We start from the raw sequence: 19,831 nt of genomic DNA on the forward strand, positions 1-19,831 counted from the left end.
TAAGCTGTCATTCAAGGTGGTATAACTAGTTGTTACCATGTCTCCCTTAAATCACACATTTTGCTTGCGATAGCGAATTTTCTTAAACCTGGTGTGAAGGCGCATGGCTCAGTGGTTAGAGCATCGAGCTTACGATCGTGAGGTCGTGAGTTCGATTCCCGGACCGGGCTGCTTGTTGTGTTCTTGTGTTCTTGAGCAAGACACTTTATTTCACGTTGCTCCAGTTAATTCAGCTGTAGAAATGAGTTACGACATCACTGGTACCAAGCCGTATCAGCCCCTTTGCCTTTCCCTTGGATAACATCCGTGGTGTGGAGAGGAAAGACTGGTATGCACGGGTGACTGCTGGCCTTCCACAAACAACCTTGCCCGGACTTGTGCCTCGGAGGGTAACTTTCTAGGTGCAATCCCATGGTCATTCATGACCGAAGCGGGGTCTCCTCATGGTGTGTTAAAATTTTAATGTCTATAAAAGTTCTATCCCTGATATGTTGTGTATACGTATACATGCTTGTTAGTTTTATGTAAAATGCTTAAAAATAAAACTCTTTGTAACATAGCATTGCATGGAAAGTTTTTTAAAAAGTCTATCGTGTCTCGCTTAATATCACTTTTGCGTGTCACTGCTGTTACGTATCAATATTCAACGTCTTAGCAAATCGATATGTTAGATATTGTAGCTCGGGATACACTATTTTTCTCTACCAAATTACCAGCGAATTTTTATTAATCTCCAGTACTTTACTGTCCTATCTTAGAGTAGGTTTATTTCTCCTTTGCTTTCTCGATCGTTAAAAAATCTAAGAAGCATTTACATATTTACATCGTAGCGTTACGACTTGATCGAAAATTTTATATAGGCACGTCCGTGTTTAACTGTCTCAACACGGGAAGGACAGGAGGAAACGTTGTTGTTGATATTGTTGTTGTTGCTATTACTGTTGTTCATTCACATCTTTTGTCAGCTTTGACTGAACTGATCTACGATCAATGCGTTCCAGCCATGACCATCAGTATTTTACCAGTATATCTAGGACAACATTATCCAGTGTGTTATTTCTGCAGCAATTCCGTTTTTTTTTTTTTGTATATCAGGGACTACAACGTTGTCCAGTGAGTTCTTCCGTTTACAAGGAGTTAGAGTGTGATTCGAAGGGGGTTTGGCTACCGTTTCTAGCAGATTTAATGACCACGTAGATGTTCTCTTATTGGACCATGCAGGAAACATTTTGGATATCATATTGGTTTGACTAATACCATATTATGAATGTATACAGAAAAGTCTACACACTTCCCAATCAAGGGTTTTGTGTGGAAAACACTAATGACCTGTACTCACTCCACCCCCATACACATATTGAACGTGAGATCCCCTGTTTTAGCAGTCTCCAACCTTTATTGCACTACAGACCAGCTTCACGGACCGGGTATCATGCACATAACAAAACACAATAAAGTGCATAATATAGAATACAATTATTATATATATATTTATTTATTTATTTATTTATGGGTTTCAGCCAAGTGGCTGCGGTCATGCTGGAGCACCACCATATATAATACATCTTTTATTTGCTTTAGTCATTAGACTGCGGCCATGCTGGGGCACCATTTTGAAGAATTTTTGTCCAACGAATCGACCCTAGTACTTACTCCTTTTAAGCCTGACAATTATTCTATCGGCCTCTTTTGCTGTACCGATAAGTTACGGGGGCGTAAACACACCAATACCAGTTACTAAGCGGCGGTGGGGGACACACACACCTCTCTCTCTCTCTCTCTCTCTCTCTCTCTCTCTCTCTCTCTCTCTCTCTCTCTATATATATATATATATATATATATACGGCGGGCTTCTTTCAGTTTCCGTCTACCAAATCCACCCACAAGGCTTTGGTCGGCCCGAGGTTGTAGTAGAAGTCCAAGGTGTCACGCAGTGAGACTGAAGACACAGTCACTTTTAGATATTAAAAAAAGATAGGATAATCACAGCTGGAACGTCTTTGATTTTATGCATGCCCAACTATATCTGCATTGCGGATTTACCAAGAACAATGTTTGTTTGTGTGTGTCTTGTTTTCTATTTTGACAACTGCAAGGATTTGAATTCTTGGCAAGCTCGTTGATTTCAAAACCAGCTTTGATGGTGACGTTGGTGGAAGTGATGATAGCAATACACTGGAATAATGGTTTCTTCGATGCCTATTTCGGGTTCTGTGGAGAAAGTGAACCTACTTCAGCAAGCTAACGTAGGTTATACGTTCACCTGACTGCTAAAGAACAACGAACTATAAGTGACATATTGAACAAATTTACAGAGCTTCGTGTGATCGCTGGACCCCCTAGAAATAGCAGCCAAATCTCCCTCAAATTATACCCGATCACCTTAAAAAAGATCATATTTGATAATGTGGTTCTGAGTTTCCCTCATGTAGGAAAAAGACGGGATGGTCAAGGGTGGAATGCATTTGACTATAGTTTTGCTCATTTAGGGTTGATCAGAAACTAAACTAACAGGTTGATATGGAAAATGGTTTACTTGTTTTGACTACAATGCAGTATCTGTTACTAGATTCAAACCATCTATACTATTGGCTAGTAGTCTTATTCTTTATATACTCGACCAGCGAGTAAAATGACAAACAAAATGATGGAAGCTAAAGAAAGAAACAAATAACGAAGAAATAACAAAAACACAACAGCTTACTCTTTCGTAACGTGTTGGTTCACCAAAATGAAATGTTCTTGTCACATCTGTGGTACCATCTCTGCGAAAAATCAGATTAAATAAATATTTAAACAGTGAATGAATGAGAAGTTTTGTTTCATTATTTGCAACGTTAGCTGAAACTTATAGTGCTTTTGGAGGAATGTATTGTATAAAACCAATGAGTGGAAACGCAAAAAGCATCAGGAACTGGTAGAGAAATGCTGGGACAGAAGCTGGAAGACGCACTATGAACCTATAGCTGACGGTTGTAAAGAGTTTGGAGGACGATCAATCTGCATAGTTCTCAGCTGGTTGGAGTGTACAGAAGAGGCAAAAAAGGGAGCCGTTCAGTCTGTGAGCGAAGTCATAATGCAAGCACCTTGGTGGGTTTGGATGAAGAGAGCTGATCCGTGAGTAGTTGTAGGGCGCAGATTTGGCAGAGTAGGGGCTGATCAAACTCGAATGGGGGAAACTGGATGAAAGTCTCTGATACTGAACAACACAAAACCGTCAATGATACCCAAGTTACACGAGAGATGAGACATTTCATCTGGTCCAGGAGATGAGGCTTTGCACGTGGCAGAGATGGGAAACAGAGATACTTGAAAATCTCCAGCGGACAGCAGACTGTCAATCATTTAAATCTGATACAGACACAGACTAAACATCGTAATGACTGGAAAATTAATTAGGATCACCATCCACTTTGAAATAATTATTTCAAACTTTTGCCACAAGGGCAGCTTGGGGGAAGTGGGGGATGAGTCGATGACATCGACTCCAGTGTTCTGGTTGACTGGTACTTATTTTATTAACCCCGAACGGATGAAAGGCAAGGTCGACCTCGGCGGAATTTGAACTCAGAACGTAGCGACGGGCGAAACACCGCTAAGCATTTCGTCCAGCGTACTAACGATTCTGCCAGCTCGCCGCCTTAATCCACTTGAAACAATAAAGTGAGTGCTAACATAATGTAGGGTTAAAGACCCCCTTCGGTCAAGAATGACCATGGGATTGCACCTAGAAAGTGACCCTCTGAGGCACAAGTCCGGGCATGGCGTTTTTATGGAAGACCAGCAGTCGCCCATGCATACCAGTCTCCCCTCTCCATGCCACCGTGTTATCCAAGCGAAAGGCAAAGGCCGATACAACTTGGCACAAGTGACGTCGAATCTCATTTCTACAGCTGAGTGAACTGGGGCCACGTGAAATAAAGTGCACAACATACAGTCCGGTCCGGGAAACGGACTCTCTGCCTCATGATTGTGAGCCCGACGCTCTAACCACTGAGCCATGCACCTTCATAACATAATGTAGGGGGTAAAACATTTTCAATTAATTATATTTAACAACTGAATGGAATGGAACAACCCTTCTTTAGAGATAAAATTAAGTCGCTTTAATGTGAGATCGGCATCTTGTATCGTATACAAACTAATAAACTTCAGTTCTAAACTATTGTTGTGGTGGTGGAAATATTGGAGAAAAATCTTCAACATGAAAAAAAAAAAGGTTATAAAGCAGTTAAGCTCAGTTATTATTTAAATGAGTGCTAACTGGACCCCACAAAATTAAACTGATTAAACCACTGTTGCAATGAGAAAGGGGTAATCATAGGTTGAATAACTAGTGCTAATTACATCTGGGTAAAGGGATTACACCTCTGTGAACTTATTATTTCAAATTTGTATTACACATGCAGCATAATGGCGAAAACATAAGCTCGATGAGTAATCTGATCTTCACTATGCACTGTAATAACCCTAGACATGTTTTGATATTGTTAATCTTCCTTAGTAAGGTGGCGAGCTAACAGAATCGTTAGCGCGCCGAGCAAAATGCTTAGCGGTATTTCGTCTGTCTTTATGCTCTGAGTTGAAATTCCGTCGAGGTCGACTTTGCCTTTCATCCTTTCGGTATCGATAAATTAAATACCAGTTGCGTACTGGGGTCGATCTAATGGACTGATCCCCTCCTCCAAAATTTCGGGCCTTGTGCCCAGAGAAGAAAAGATTATTAATCTTCCTCAGTGCAACAAAGCCTTTTTCAGTACTTGCTTGACCTAGGGATTTTTATATTGATATACAAGAAATGCACGAGTTAGCGTGACATAAAATAATTTCGGGAAGTCATCTTCACTGCACGTGGAAGGGCATGGCTTAGTGTTTAGGGTGTTGAACTCATGATCGTAAGAATGTGGTTTCAGTTCCAGGGCTGAGAGATGCGTTGTCCTCGTGACCAAAACACTTGATTTTATGTTGCTCCAGTCCACTCAGCTGGTAAAAAGTGAGTAATCCTGCGACGGACCGGCGTCCGTCAAAGGCAGGAATATAATATAATATATATTATATATACGTCAGATAAACCGGCCCAGTATCCGTTAAGGGTATGCCGTTAAGAGTATGTCCGTTAAGGGAGTGATTAACCACCTGAACATTAATTTCACGTTCCGTTGATCGGATCAACTGGAACCCTCGCCAATTAGGACAAAATTCTCACATAGCCTTGACCATTGGCACCTGTGCAAAACTTGAACTTAAAACTCAAAGAATTGGAACAGATACTGAAAGGCATCTCGTCCCATACTCTAATTTTGCCAAGTGGCACTCTGTCAACTGATACCTAAAGGATAAACGACAAAGTTGTTATCGACGGGATCCATACTTTTAGTAAAGAGTTCCAGAATGAATGCCAACGCCCTAAAAACTTCGCCAATTCATGGTCTGGAAAGAGGTTGATTATACTCTTATCAACAAACCATCTCAGTATATTTAAACTTTTTATCAGCTGTTTCTTTCATTCTTCGCTGTGTTTGGATGAAGGGGCATATCCCTCGAGTTGGGCTTGATGTCGCTAATGTTCCTCCTGAACCGTTGCAAGTCAACACCTGTGGAAGTACATGAGCAGAGAGCGTCCAATAACACTGTACTTATTCCACGTCCTCGTGTTGTTGTTTTTTCTTGCTTGTTCATGTTTGAATTGACTAGACCATATATATATATATATATATATATATATATATATATATATATATATACACAGAGAGAGAGAGAGAGAGAGAGAGAGAGAGAGAGAGAGAGAGAGAGAGAAGGTACGAGTTTTTGAGTCGGATGCTGCAACCTGTCAAATGGTAGGTGGGTGGGGTGGGGGGCAGACGCCAGAGCAAAATACTCCATTTTAGACCTCACTTGATATAATACATTATTTTATTCTTTTGTTTTTGTTATTGGACTGCAGCCATGCCACGCGTGTTTAGTCGATCGAATTGACCCCAGTTCATATTTTTCAATGCCGAACTGCTAGATTATGGCGATGTAAACACAATCGCACCGCCGACCAGCAATGAAAGACAAGAACAAAACATATACATACATACACATTTATAAATGCATACATACATGTATGTGATTGTGTTTGTGTGTTTGTGTGTGTGTGTGTGTGTGTGTGTGTGTGTGTGTGTGTATGTGTGTCGGTGTGTGCGTGCGTGTAATAAGCTTCCACCCAATTTCCCTGTAGCAAATCACGTAGTCCCAAAGTAAAACTTCTTAACCACACAACTACGAAGAAACGAATGAAGATTTCACTTACAAATACTGGCCACCAGAGTCCAGCAGATAAATATCCTTGGTGGTAATTTCTCGATTAGTGACGTTGGTTGGGCGGTAATGAATTATGGCACCGTTTGGGCCAGATCCTGAAATACTGTCAAAACTCAAACCGCGGTTGTATTTCTGCTTACTGAAATGAGAAAAAATGTATTCAATTTCAGGTCGTGTTTAATACAGATAACACAACAAATAGCACAAGTCCTCCAGAGAGTAAGCGTCAATGCAATTACTCAAACTGCTAGTAATAGCAACCAAATCTCCTTTAAATGATACTGCCTAATATATATAGATGAATGACAATACCTGCTCGTGTAAAAGATTTAAAAAAATTAATTTGAATTTTTCAAGTTCGAATAAAAATAATATTGTTCATTTATTTATTGTTAATTTATTTTTTAATTCTAATTTATTTTTTGAAGGGCATCCAGCCATAGAAACCATGCTAAAGACTGGAATGTACACGCGGGACATAGTCCTCTCACCCTTCTTAAAGGTTAGTAACTCCGAATAAGACTTGACTGAAACAATGACGAGCCATCGACCTAAAGCCGTTGTTCAATGAGTCGAAGAAGCCACGAGCCAGCGAAGGAAATTCTATATAGACAGACGCTTGGCCGGGTAGAAAGAGTCGCCAATTCTCCAACTAATCACGCTTGGCCGGGTAGAAAGAGTCGCCAATTCTCCAACTAATCACGCTTGTCGTAAAAACAAAACAGGATACATCAGATGACATAATCCTAGCTACCTTTTAAAAAGATGGACAGATCGTGAATGAAATTCCATTGATAATTGATTTGCACAGTAAAAGCTGACTTATAGGCTAAACAACAACAAAAAAACTCAAGTCCTCAAGATAGTAAGCATCTATGCAGTTACTCGAACTGCTAGTAATAGCAGCCAAATCTCCCTTAAATAAGACACTACCGTCTTAAATAAGGAAGTTCATATTGGAATAATGTAATAATATGGTCACGGATAAAACAATACAAATGCGATGGTTATGGCTGGAACGTCTCTATTCATAGGTCGTTTAGTCAGAGCTAACTTGGAGTTAATGACCAACGACAGGCTATAAATAATGGTTTCTTACTATCTTCTACCCATCCGTCTTAGAGACTCTGTAGTACGGCAGCAGCCATTTCTTCTCTGACAAACCTGTAAAATTTAAATCTTAATTATTATTTACCTTCTTGTCTTCGAAAGTTCTTTTGCTGCTGAGATTTCTGTCCACATTTCTCCTGCTTTCACCTAATAAATATACAAATAAATATAAATTGTTTTGGGCTGACATTATAACTCGTTATCATCAGGATTTAATGTCTACTTTCCATGTTGGCACGGGTTGGACGGTTTCACAAGATCCGGCGAGCATTAGGGCTGCATAAAGCTCCAATGTTAGCTTGGCGCAATTTCTATGGCTGGATGCGCTTCCTAAAATCAACCACTTTACAATGTGTAGTTGGTGCGTTTCTCGTGCCCCGGCACTAGGGAGGTCGCCAACTAGCTTGAAAGAGAGGAACAGGAAAAGGAAAAGGAAAAAAAAGACTCTCGACTACGTATGGGGTGGAGAGTATTTGAGAGAGGGAGGTGGATTTATGCCAGGTGTTGAGATGCGAATTTCAGACACAGAGACAAACACAAATGTCTTGCTATAGAGATCATACATGGTTACCCCACGTTATACTAGGGTGAAAAAGAGAAGCTGGGAAAGAAAATAAAAATGATAGAGATGGGCTGCCAGAGGAAACCCTCAAGTTACGAGGTGAGCATGAGGTATGATACGGACACTGGATCAGAGGGTAGAGGAGAGGGTGGGTAGCTTCATAAGAATGTAAGGAGAGAGAAATATCTTTACAAGGAAAAGATTGACCTATGAAATCAAAGCTTGGGTTAACTTGCAGAGTAATTTTGGTTCCTCAAATAATAATAATAATAATAATAATAATAATAATCCTTTCTAATAAGGCACAAGGCCTGAAATTTAGTGGGAGGGGACTAGTCGATCACTGGTACTTAATTTATCGACCCCGAAAGGATGAAAGACAAAGTCAACTTTGGCGGAATTTGAACTCAGAACGTAGCAACAGGCGAAATACCGCTAAGCTCTTCACTCAGCGTGCTAACCATTCTGCCAGCTCGCCGCCTTAATAACAATAATTTTTTGTTTACTCTAGGTACAAGGCTCGAAACTTTGGGGGAGGGAAGGGCCAGTCGATTAGATCGATCCCCAGTACGCAACTGGTAGTTAATTTATCGACCCCGAAAGGATGAAAGGCAAAGTCGACCTCGGCGGAATTTGAACTCAAAACAAAGACAGACGAAATACTGCTAAGCATTTCGTCCGGCGTGCCAACGTTTCTGCCAGCTCGTCGCCTTAATAATAATAATAATAATAATAATAATAATAAGAAGAAGAAGAAGAAGAAGAAGAAAAAGAAGAAAAAGAAGAAGAAGAAGAAGAAAACAGATGCATGACTTTTCTTGTATTGTTACACCTGTTTCATTAAGCGTCTTTATTGTGACATAAATATGGTACAGTCAGATATGTAGTCTGCGCAACATTCATAATAGTTGCATCCATAAGTAATGCACAACATACAAAGTTAATGGGTTTTAGAACACCGGCATCTTTCTTCCATAATGTTTTGATAGAGTTAAATGTCACACTTGGTGCTTACTATCTGATGGTATATAATCTTTTGTTTTTTTTTATCCATACCAGCTTTTATAAACGATGTCGCTAAGCTTAATAACATCTTTAGAGTAGATATGCTTTTTGACTATTTTATAATTTACAACCTGGTTCTGCTATCCACCCTTGTGATTGACTGGCTGTTGTACCACCCAATTTACATCTCTTAAATGTTGGTAATTCTGGTTTGAAATTTCACCTTGTCGATGAACTGTTGATTCAAGAAGATGTCACTGCTCGCTTGTATATTTGGTAAGCCTGATGATTTGAGAGTTGCGTATCGCATTACATAATGTTATGGATGTTGTGTATAAGACGTATCTAACTGTATCATGTTTACGTTACAATAAAGACTCTTAATGAACCAGTTGTACTAATATTAGATCACACATTCGTTTGTTTTTGTTATGTTTGTACACCACACCCAAGCTTCCATTCATCTTTGCGCACTTTTGAATATTACTGGAGTTGCAGAGTACCAAACAGCAATGAACTTCCCTTCATTAATGCATTCTGTGCTATGATATATATATATATATATATATATATATATATATATGAAATATGTATTAAATTACTTTGTTTTTTTCTTTGACTTACCTCTTTCTCCAGTTTTTCAATAAAGTCTATTAAAGCTACAGCATCTCTAATCTTGAAAGAAAGAAAAAACAAAAAATAATTGTACAAACAAGAATATTTTGTTGTATCTTGGGAGGGTAATTTTGCCAAGAAAAACACAGGCACTGATGTTATATTTCATTTAATATTAATAGCTGATTAGTTAACTTACTAAACATTTAACTTATTGGTTGCTTGACTAATCGCTTGATCAATCAGATTAGCTGTTCTGACAAACCAACTGATTAATTAAACGATTGGTCAAGCAATGGTTTAGTTAAAAGTTTAACTAGTTGACTAGTAACAATAAAAGGAGGAAAATATAATCAGTACGTGTGTTGTCATTAGCAAAAGGATCTTCCCACAATATGACGACATCGGTTTCAACTCGCGATATTTCACATCATGAATCTGGCAAAATAAATTCAAAACTGAAATAAAAATATTTTACTCGCAGAAGATATATAAGTAAATAGAATTTAAATTTATAGCTTAATTAATGAGCTGTCATTTAAATGATCTGTCCAACAAAGATTAATGATTGTGATGTTATTTACATCGTAAAAAGTTATAATAACAATAACAATTATAATGATGGTAAATTTCGAAAAGATTTAATTAAACTAATATACGAAAAACTGTAAATTAGTTTGATAATTAGTGAAATACCTCATTAAATCAGATACAGAAATCATTCACACAAAAAACATGATATTATTACTTTATATATATATATATAATTAACATAATATGGTAAAAATTCACACGTACATACACAAGTATATATATATATATATATATATATATATATATATATATATATATATATATTGTAACAGTGAATCTCGAAGAAGATGAAGGTATATAAATAAAAGCGTGTAAATATTGGGTTGCGAAATCCTTGGATCGAAAAAGTCGAAGGCTGGCAGTGGCGCATGAATTCACATCTGAAGACATGACAGGTTTTCGACTTTTTCTAGCCGAGAGGTTTTCAATTCAGCGTTTGTACGCTATTATTAATACCTTTAAGGCGGCGAGCTGGCAGAAACGTTAGCATGCTGGGCGAAATGCTTAGCGGTATTTCGTCTGTCTTTACATTCTGAGTTCAAATTCCGCCGAGATCGACTTTGCCTTTTATACTTTCGGGGTCGATAAATTAAGTACCAGTTGCGAACTGGGGTCGATCTAATCGACTGGTCCCCTTCCCCAAAATTTCGAGCCTTGTGCCAAGAGTAGAAAAGATTATTAAAACCTTAATCAACTTTGAGATACACTGTTCAAAAAGGAAAAAAAAATTCTTTCACGCTGCTTCGAAGTTAACACATTCTTAAAACGTCTGCAATGTGTGTGTGTGTGTCTGGTTAAGAAGTTCCTTTTGCAACTCCATGGCTTTGCATTCGTAGCACTTTTGGCAAACAGTGCGAGAAGCCCAGTGGAAGTGATTAATGTTGTTCTTTAGTGACAGACAGTCCGTCACCCGATTTAACGCCCGACTCGTGTTATTACCGTTGTTGTTACTACTACTACTACTAAAACTACTACTACTAAATACTCACATGTGCGTTCTCCATGCCCTTACGTTCAACTTCATTTTTGACAGATTTCATCATGGCAACTGGTGATACTGTCATAAATCTTTGGTCCTGAAAAAGGAATATATATATATATTATATATATAGATATAGATATAGATATGCAGGGCAGGGAATCGTCAATTAGTAATATGTTGGAGAAGCAGGTTACTGTCAATCCCTATATATTTATGATTTTATATATATATATATATATATATATATATATATATATATATATATATATATATATATATATACACATAAAACAACGATTCACAGAGTAAAAGAACTGTCAGAGAGAGATTTATTAAAACAATGGCAATCTTAAAATATCGACAGTATGTGGGATATTCTTTTCCTTTTTATTTTGAAATGGCTTAATCAGTGGAAGAATAGTAGCTCCTGCGAACCTTTATAGGAACCCGAGAGTAGTGGGAGAAAAAAGTTATTTTCAAAATCCTCAAAACCAAGGACCTGTCCCAAAGGCCTTCAGTACAGGGGACAGTAGAATGTACCAAATAACCATGTGGTATTGTTCAATATGTTGGATTAGGTCTTCCATCAAAAAGATAGGATGGTCATATAAACAGGCTTTAATACAATTTTTCACTACTAAAATTTCATTCTCAAAAATTTGGCCAACATCCAAAATGCAGCGCGATAGTATTGAAACCGAAATGAAGCAACGCAGCCATACTTCGATAGAAGTTCGTTTTGCTACGATAGAGTTTTGGGGTTCTATCATAATGCACAACACCTTTATGCAAGAAGTCTTTTTCTACCACCATAGCATCGGATCGACCGAAGTCATGTGATAGAAATTTAGTGGGTGAAATCTGAACGGAAGCTCTTTCTGTGTGTGTGTGTGTGTGTGTGTGTGTGTGTTTGTGTGTGTGTGTGCGTGTGAGTGAGAGAGAGAGAAGTGAAAGCTGAAGATAGTATTCATCTGATTCAATAGCTTTCCGCTTCACACCACATTATGCATAAATGATTATGCGTGATAAATTACACAAGACTTGTTTAAGATATAGAAGGCTGAACGTGTGAGGAATGGAATCCTCATCAGATGCTTATTAAACTAGTTTATAACAATTGATATGCTAAAAGGACATTTTCTGTGGTTTATACATTGAAAAGGTGAAGGCACATGGTGTAGTGGTTAAGGTATTGCACTCATGATCTAGTAATTGTGGGCTCGATTCCCGGATCGGTCGATTCCCAGATCGGGCTTTTGAGCAAAACACTTCATTTCACGTTGTTCCAGTCCACTCAGCCGTAAATGAGTAACCCTACGACGAATATACTTCCGATAAGGGGAATATTGGCCTGCTCACCTAGCCAGCGAAGTGACATCATTCAAAAGCCAGTCACAATGCGAAACGCATCGTGACTGGCGAGGTTCCGGTCGGTGTCGTGATACTGTGACATATTGAAAGGAACAAAGAAAAAGTACCAATAATTATACTTACTTTATTGATCTCACGGGCCACAGAAAGAAAAATGACATTTAGAGCAATACAAAGACATGAACACGCGTAAAGACTAAAAGCAATAACAATTAACCAGAAAATTATAACAAAATTTCCCAACCGGGGTTAAATACCACTAAGGGGCAACCAAGCAACCCCACAGATCCCGAGTCATCCTTCTCCAACGGCAAGTGCTCTTCTCCTACTTTTTAGCCCACATGTGCATTCTTAGAGTAGGTTCATTCATTCGGGCAATTCTCACTACATATCAGCCACCTTTTAACAAATTTGCTGGGCGTGGGTACCAACTCACTACGCTCTCCCTTTTCTTTCCAAGTGGAACTCGGAAAGTTATTGAGGGCTTGGCCGAAAAGGAAAGTATCTGCCTTCAGCCCTTCAGTTGTATTATCAACTACAACCTCTTTCGTCATAGTCACCAGACAGTAGAAAACTGCTTACCCTTTCATATCAAAGAAAGGCGGTGAGGTGATCTTCATAATGGAGTTGGCTGGTAAGTGGTTCTTTCCTACAGCTTTTCGACAAAGCACCACAAATCAGCAATGCTCGAGTTCAGTACGGTACGTTCAAGACAGTTTCTTCGCTCTGTGTGATTCTCGACAGGCGCAATTGACGGCACTGCTGTGCCTAAAGGATTTATCCCAAACCAGTAATGCTTCTCTACTGTAACACTGCCAGGTCAAGGATTTCTGGAAATTATCCGTGGCCCCCGGTGCAAAAGTCCTCTGGAAAAGACCAGCTGCTTGATTTTCATCGACGTCCATCGACGTCCAAGGACATCGTCGTTCTTACCTACCATTAATTTTCTACAGGACACCATGATAGACCATCCATCAATCTCCTTGTCAAACTGATAAACATTTGGACCTGGTTTGCGTCCATCTTCCCCTCACCAATCATTGTTCACACTCCGCCTCTTGTCTAAACGATAGGAAGTTGATGAAATAGTGCCCCAATATATTGCTGGTAATTATTTTATACCCGCAGGAAAATGAAAGCCAAAGTAAGACTTGGCGATACCTTTTATTCGTTTCATAGTTTCAGTGAAGAAGAATGTGTATCCAAGATGCTTACAGACCCTCCGAGGCTGATCAAACAGATAAAAATGATAACCATCTTGTAGAATTGCAAGACGACGACTGCAGGAAAACCATGGGCGCCGGAAAAAGTGTTCAGAGGTTTTAGCTGTGGTTGTTCATGTTAGCATTTCATATTCACTCCAATAATGTTTATCCACCTATAACAAATTTTATATCGCGCCAAGTACTTTTACTCAGTATATCTCCAGTTACATCAATAACAGCATGCTGTAAATTGAAGAATCCTTGTTTCCATAAAGTGCAATCGTTGATGGAGTTGTTGTTACACAAAATGTGGTCGTAAAGATACCGTATTCGTGACGAGTGTTAGGAGAGAATACAGAATTGTATCGAGTGGTCATTAGGTGAAACGTAACTAGTTAGCTCTGAGGAGCAAATTATGGCAGGGGTAGAAAAGACAGAATGAGGATAATAGTGCATCTGTAGGCTGGATTTGGAAGTATAATGACCAGTGATTTCATGCTAGTTGGTGGATACTTTAATAGTATTCACCCTACCAAAAACATTCGGAATAGATCTTTGATCTGTGGTTAACTTACTATGTTGATGCTTTTCAGGAAAATAATTTAATTGAAACTTTGCCGTACACACACAACTTAGACTTCTCCACGAATATAACCAGGAATTTTGTATCCCTTGCAAGGCACCATTTCTCACCTACCCACAAGTATTATAAGTTTTTTAATGTACACGATGTTAAGGTTAACTATTTTTGCCAAGGGATGTTGTCTGGGCCACAATCGAAAATACACATCTACGTGACTTTCTACAAAACAATAACTGTAACCTTATGTCGAAATCAATCCACTTAACTCTTGAGGGGGTTCTTGTATCTCCAAAGAGCATCGGTTAGGCCACTTGAAGGTATCCAGAGAGGCCACCTGAAGGTATCCAGAGGAACGGCACTGGGCTCAGTGCTAATGTACACTACAGTTAACATTTGTACACTTTTAGGTCTAGAAACAGGCAAAACTCTAATTCCCTGCTCGAAATTATCTCGAAGCTTGGGGATGAAAGACAACCTCCCAACTTTAACTTGAATATTTTAACAAAGCTACTACTTATTCCAGCGGATCACGTCACTATAGATTTTGCCTAAGAAGTTCCATATACTAAAACAGCTTATGGTCTGCAACTTCGCAATTTCACTACCCTTTTGTCTCCAAAAACGGTTAAATACCTGCTAGGAAGAGTAGAAGACATTGTTACAAAGTAGAATTAAGTACGCCGTATATTTTTAACTGTAATCTCGAAGAAATATGACAGTAGCGACGAAACAACAGAAACAACAACGGTGGTCTAACATAGGTGAGACTATGCAGCCAGTCGATTTGCAAACCAAATACCCTTACAGTCTCACTTTAAACAGAAAAACATGTAGATCAATGATTTCCTAGATGTACAAAAAAAAAAAAAAAAAAAAGCAGGATGGTCAAGACTGAAATGCTTTTAGTCTTCCACCTGCTTGATCGGATTTTATGTAAGTCTAAGTGACAACAGTAAAATGTTTTTATATAACTGACTTTTACCTCAGGAATTAAGTCGTAGATAGCATAACTGCACGTTTCAGGGATCCATATTTTGCGGTGTAAATTATAGACCAATTCTTTGATGTCTTTAAGAATAGCATTGTAATTCAAAACCTACAAAAATAGAAAAAAATATAATTTGAATAATAATAATAATAATAATAATAATAATAATAGAGTCAAAATTAAAAGAAGAGTGCCATTTGTTATCTGGGGAACGATATTTCGACATCTCGTGTGTCTTCAACTGGTTCAAAAAATAAATTTGTCAATCTACTTCATTTTGGTTAATATAGAAAGGATTGAGGTAACTCCTCCTGAAGATATAGAGTCAAAATTAAAAGAAGAGTGCCATTTGTTATCTGGTGAACGATATTTCGACATCTCGTGTGTCTTCAACTGGTTCAAAAAATAAATTTGTCAATCTACTTCATTTTGGTTAATATAGAAAGGATTGAGGTAACTCCTCCTGAAGATATAGAGTCAAAATTAAAAGAAGAGTGCCATTTGTTATCTGGTGAACGATATTTCGACATCTCGTGTGTCTTCAACTGGTTCAAAAAATAAATTTGTCAATCTACTTCATTTTGGTTAATATAGAAAGGATTGAGGTAACTCCTCCTGAAGATATAGAGTCAAAATTAAAAGAAGAGTGCCATTTGTTATCTGGTGAACGATATTTCGACATCTCGTGTGTCTTCAACTGGTTCAAAAAATAAATTTGTCAATCTACTTCATTTTGGTTAATATAGAAAGGATTGAGGTAACTCCTCCTGAAGATATAGAGTCAAAATTAAAAGAAGAGTGCCATTTGTTATCTGGTGAACGATATTTCGACATCTCGTGTGTCTTCAACTGGTTCAAAAAATAAATTTGTCAATCTACTTCATTTTGGTTAATATAGAAAGGATTGAGGTAACTCCTAGTGAAGATATAGAGTCAAAATTAAAAGAAGAGTGCCATTTGTTATCTGGTGAACGATATTTCGACATCTCGTGTGTCTTCAACTGGTTCAAAAAATAAATTTGTCAATCTACTTCATTTTGGTTAATATAGAAATTATTGAGGTAACTCCTCCTGAAGATATAGAGTCAAAATTAAAAGAAGAGTGCCATTTGTTATCTGGTGAACGATATTTCGACATCTCGTGTGTCTTCAACTGGTTCAAAAAATAAATTTGTCAATCTACTTCATTTTGGTTAATATAGAAAGGATTGAGGTAACTCCTCCTGAAGATATAGAGTCAAAATTAAAAGAAGAGTGCCATTTGTTATCTGGTGAACGATATTTCGACATCTCGTGTGTCTTCAACTGGTTCAAAAAATAAATTTGTCAATCTACTTCATTTTGGTTAATATAGAAAGGATTGAGGTAACTCCTCCTGAAGATATAGAGTCAAAATTAAAAGAAGAGTGCCATTTGTTATCTGGTGAACGATATTTCGACATCTCGTGTGTCTTCAACTGGTTCAAAAAATAAATTTGTCAATCTACTTCATTTTGGTTAATATAGAAAGGATTGAGGTAACTCCTCCTGAAGATATAGAGTCAAAATTAAAAGAAGAGTGCCATTTGTTATCTGGTGAACGATATTTCGACATCTCGTGTGTCTTCAACTGGTTCAAAAAATAAATTTGTCAATCTACTTCATTTTGGTTAATATAGAAAGGATTGAGGTAACTCCTCCTGAAGATATAGAGTCAAAATTAAAAGAAGACTCTATATCTTCAGGAGGAGTTACCTCAATCCTTTCTATATTAACCAAAATGAAGTAGATTGACAAATTTATTTTTTGAACCAGTTGAAGACACACGAGATGTCGAAATATCGTTCACCAGATAACAAATGGCACTCTTCTTTTAATTTTGACTCTATATCTTCAGGAGGAGTTACCTCAATCCTTTCTATATTAACCAAAATGAAGTAGATTGACAAATTTATTTTTTGAACCAGTTGAAGACACACGAGATGTCGAAATATCGTTCACCAGATAACAAATGGCACTCTTCTTTTAATTTTGACTCTATATCTTCAGGAGGAGTTACCTTAATAATAATAATAATGATAATGTCGTGTTCATACTGAAAGGTGACAAAATAGAGACTTCTTGTCGTAGAAAGGTGAAACATTAACGTCTTGTTTTCATGGAAAGGCGAGATGCTAACGTCCGGTTACCACAGGAAGATGAGACTCTAAATTTCTGTTGTCACAGAAAGGCGAATCACTAACATCTTATTGTTATGCCGAGAGAGACAAACGTCTTGTTACGGAAAAGCGAAACGCTTCGTCGCCACGGAAAGGGGAGACAATAACCTCCTGTTGTCAGAAAGAAAAGATATTAATAACTGGTTATTAGAGAAAGGTGAGACAAGAACGTCTAATGTCAGATTGTCACACAAAAGATGAGATACTAACATTCTAATATTAGAAATAGATCAGACATATGTCATGAAACGAGGAGTCCCTACGGCCGTCTTGCTATCAAAAGCAAAACACGGCAGCCACAACCATCTGCTCTTTAACCTTTTAGTTATATTTCTACTGAAATGCATTGCCTTTGTTTCAATTAATTCTTAAAATAACGACAAATTTAGTTAAATAACTTTGTTGCTATTAATCTGGTGTCTGGAACATAAACATGAAATTTTTGATGGCAGGTCTTAATTTACATCACTTTAAATGGAAAGTTTGTATCATTGAACTTGAATCAGTGTTGGGCGGGTTAGTATCAAAAGTGTTAAGTCTGTTCCACCAAGGTTGAACTAGGGTTAATTAGCAACAGTAACTACCTACACTTTACATGATAGTTCTTAGAAAAGTTCAAAAAGTTTAACTGTCATGAGATGTGCAACATTGAACGGACCGAGCTTTTATTTCTGAGAAGTAATGTTTATCGCCACTTCAACATTACTTCTCAGTATAGTTACTACTTTCATTTTTTTATAGAGATGTTCTTACTAGCTAATTTGCTTGCTGCATGATCAGTGATTGGGTGTCACTTATTTTCTATATATTGCGAACTGGAACGAACTACTGCTATCTCTAGCGGACGAATATCCACCACCGAGGGTGAGCACAAAGAGCTGGAAACCGTACCGTCTGGCAGTCTCGTGGCTGGAAGATGGTTGAGGTTCACTCCCCTGCTTGCAATATATATCGTGTGCAGATTGCATCGAATAACCAACAAGCAGAGGACGCCTCCGCTTGTTGGTTATTCGATGCAATCTGCACCCGATATATATTGCAAGCAGGGGAGTGAATCCCTACCTACCATCTTCCAGCCACGAGGCCACCAGACCGAGCTATAGGACTGAGATAGGATGTAAGTAACAACAGTAACGCAGCCTGCACCGACAAGATTCGAACCGCCCAACTCACAGCTCCTTATCCAGAACACTTGAATAAACTAAGATTACTTGCCTCAACACAGTCGTCTTTACGAAGGCAACGCCCCCTTCGGTTAGTGTTGAGATGTTCATACAGCTTCTTATTGGTCTCACTGTCAGTTGGATCGAAATTCAACTTATCTGATGGATTATTCAGGTAGAGCCTAGCGGTAAAGGAAAGATCACATAAGAAAGGTTAATTCTAAAATGGTTACATATATAAATCATGAATTCGTAAACTCTCACACACACACACACAGACAGACAGAGGGAGTGAGAGTAATGAGAGAGTTGCAAAGTAAGTTAAAATATATCATACATTGTAAAAACATTAATTACAAAGTATCCAAGAGTGAAATTTGGAGTACATTACCAATCTTTGATGTGTGTGTGTGTGTGTTCTAAGAATACATAAGTCAGAAAAAAAACAGATACTCATATATTTGTCAAAAGAGTGGGTATATTTATTAAAGTATACAAGTATTATAGATTACTTTTAGTTGATTTTTACCTATCGGTTTCGCATTGGGTTTTAGATAAACGGACGGTTATCTAAAACCACGGGCTCTTCAGAGATAATAGGTATAGAAAAAATATGGCAGCTGCTCTTTTATTGGAGATGAGATACATATATGCGAAATGGCTCTATTATGATGACGGATAATGCACGGATTAACAGAAATAACATAGGTCCACCTTACTTATACATAGAAACAGCAAATTCGAAGGTCCAGTCATCAGTGATAGATAGTTTGAGCAACATTTTGCTTTACCTATAATGTAAATGATCCAAAGAAAAGTCATGTGCACCATAGCATTCTACCATTTTCCCTCTCTTAAAATACAGTCTTTCGTATTGAATCAAAGTGAATCAAAATAAGCATTTGTGTATTGCTATAACATGAGTTAATGACAGTTTCAAATTTCGCTTCATTTAGTCCATCAAAGACATAACTTCACAATGTCACAACTTTCCATTCTGCAACATTTCTAAGTCAGTGTTGGTGCTAAATGTAGCTAAATTCAAGGAGAAAAAAAATTTGAATTGGGAAAAATAAAAACTGAAATTTTATGTTTCACTGTTTATTGAATGCTTAGCGGCATTTTATCCATCTTTACGTCCTGAGTTCA

General features: G+C 37.8%; 1 protein-coding gene across 1 annotated transcript in view; it reads right to left on the bottom strand.

The window, feature by feature from the left end:
- LOC106867290 (xaa-Pro aminopeptidase 1) overlaps nucleotides 1-19,831 on the bottom strand; it is a 67,492-nt gene that overhangs the window by 12,950 nt on the left and 34,711 nt on the right. The window contains exons 10-16 of the mRNA XM_089358284.1: nucleotides 18,735-18,864; nucleotides 15,316-15,429; nucleotides 11,182-11,268; nucleotides 9,608-9,658; nucleotides 7,502-7,563; nucleotides 6,296-6,445; nucleotides 2,705-2,765 (exon numbers count right to left, since the gene is read on the bottom strand). Of these exons, the coding sequence (XP_089214410.1) occupies nucleotides 2,705-2,765; nucleotides 6,296-6,445; nucleotides 7,502-7,563; nucleotides 9,608-9,658; nucleotides 11,182-11,268; nucleotides 15,316-15,429; nucleotides 18,735-18,864 (655 nt within the window). The remainder of the gene's footprint in view (nucleotides 1-2,704; nucleotides 2,766-6,295; nucleotides 6,446-7,501; nucleotides 7,564-9,607; nucleotides 9,659-11,181; nucleotides 11,269-15,315; nucleotides 15,430-18,734; nucleotides 18,865-19,831) is intronic.

The sequence above is a fragment of the Octopus bimaculoides genome, chromosome 10, assembly GCF_046866305.1.
Source record: "Octopus bimaculoides isolate indiv1 chromosome 10, ASM4686630v1, whole genome shotgun sequence".
In the NCBI taxonomy this organism is placed as follows: Eukaryota; Metazoa; Mollusca; class Cephalopoda; order Octopoda; family Octopodidae; genus Octopus; species Octopus bimaculoides.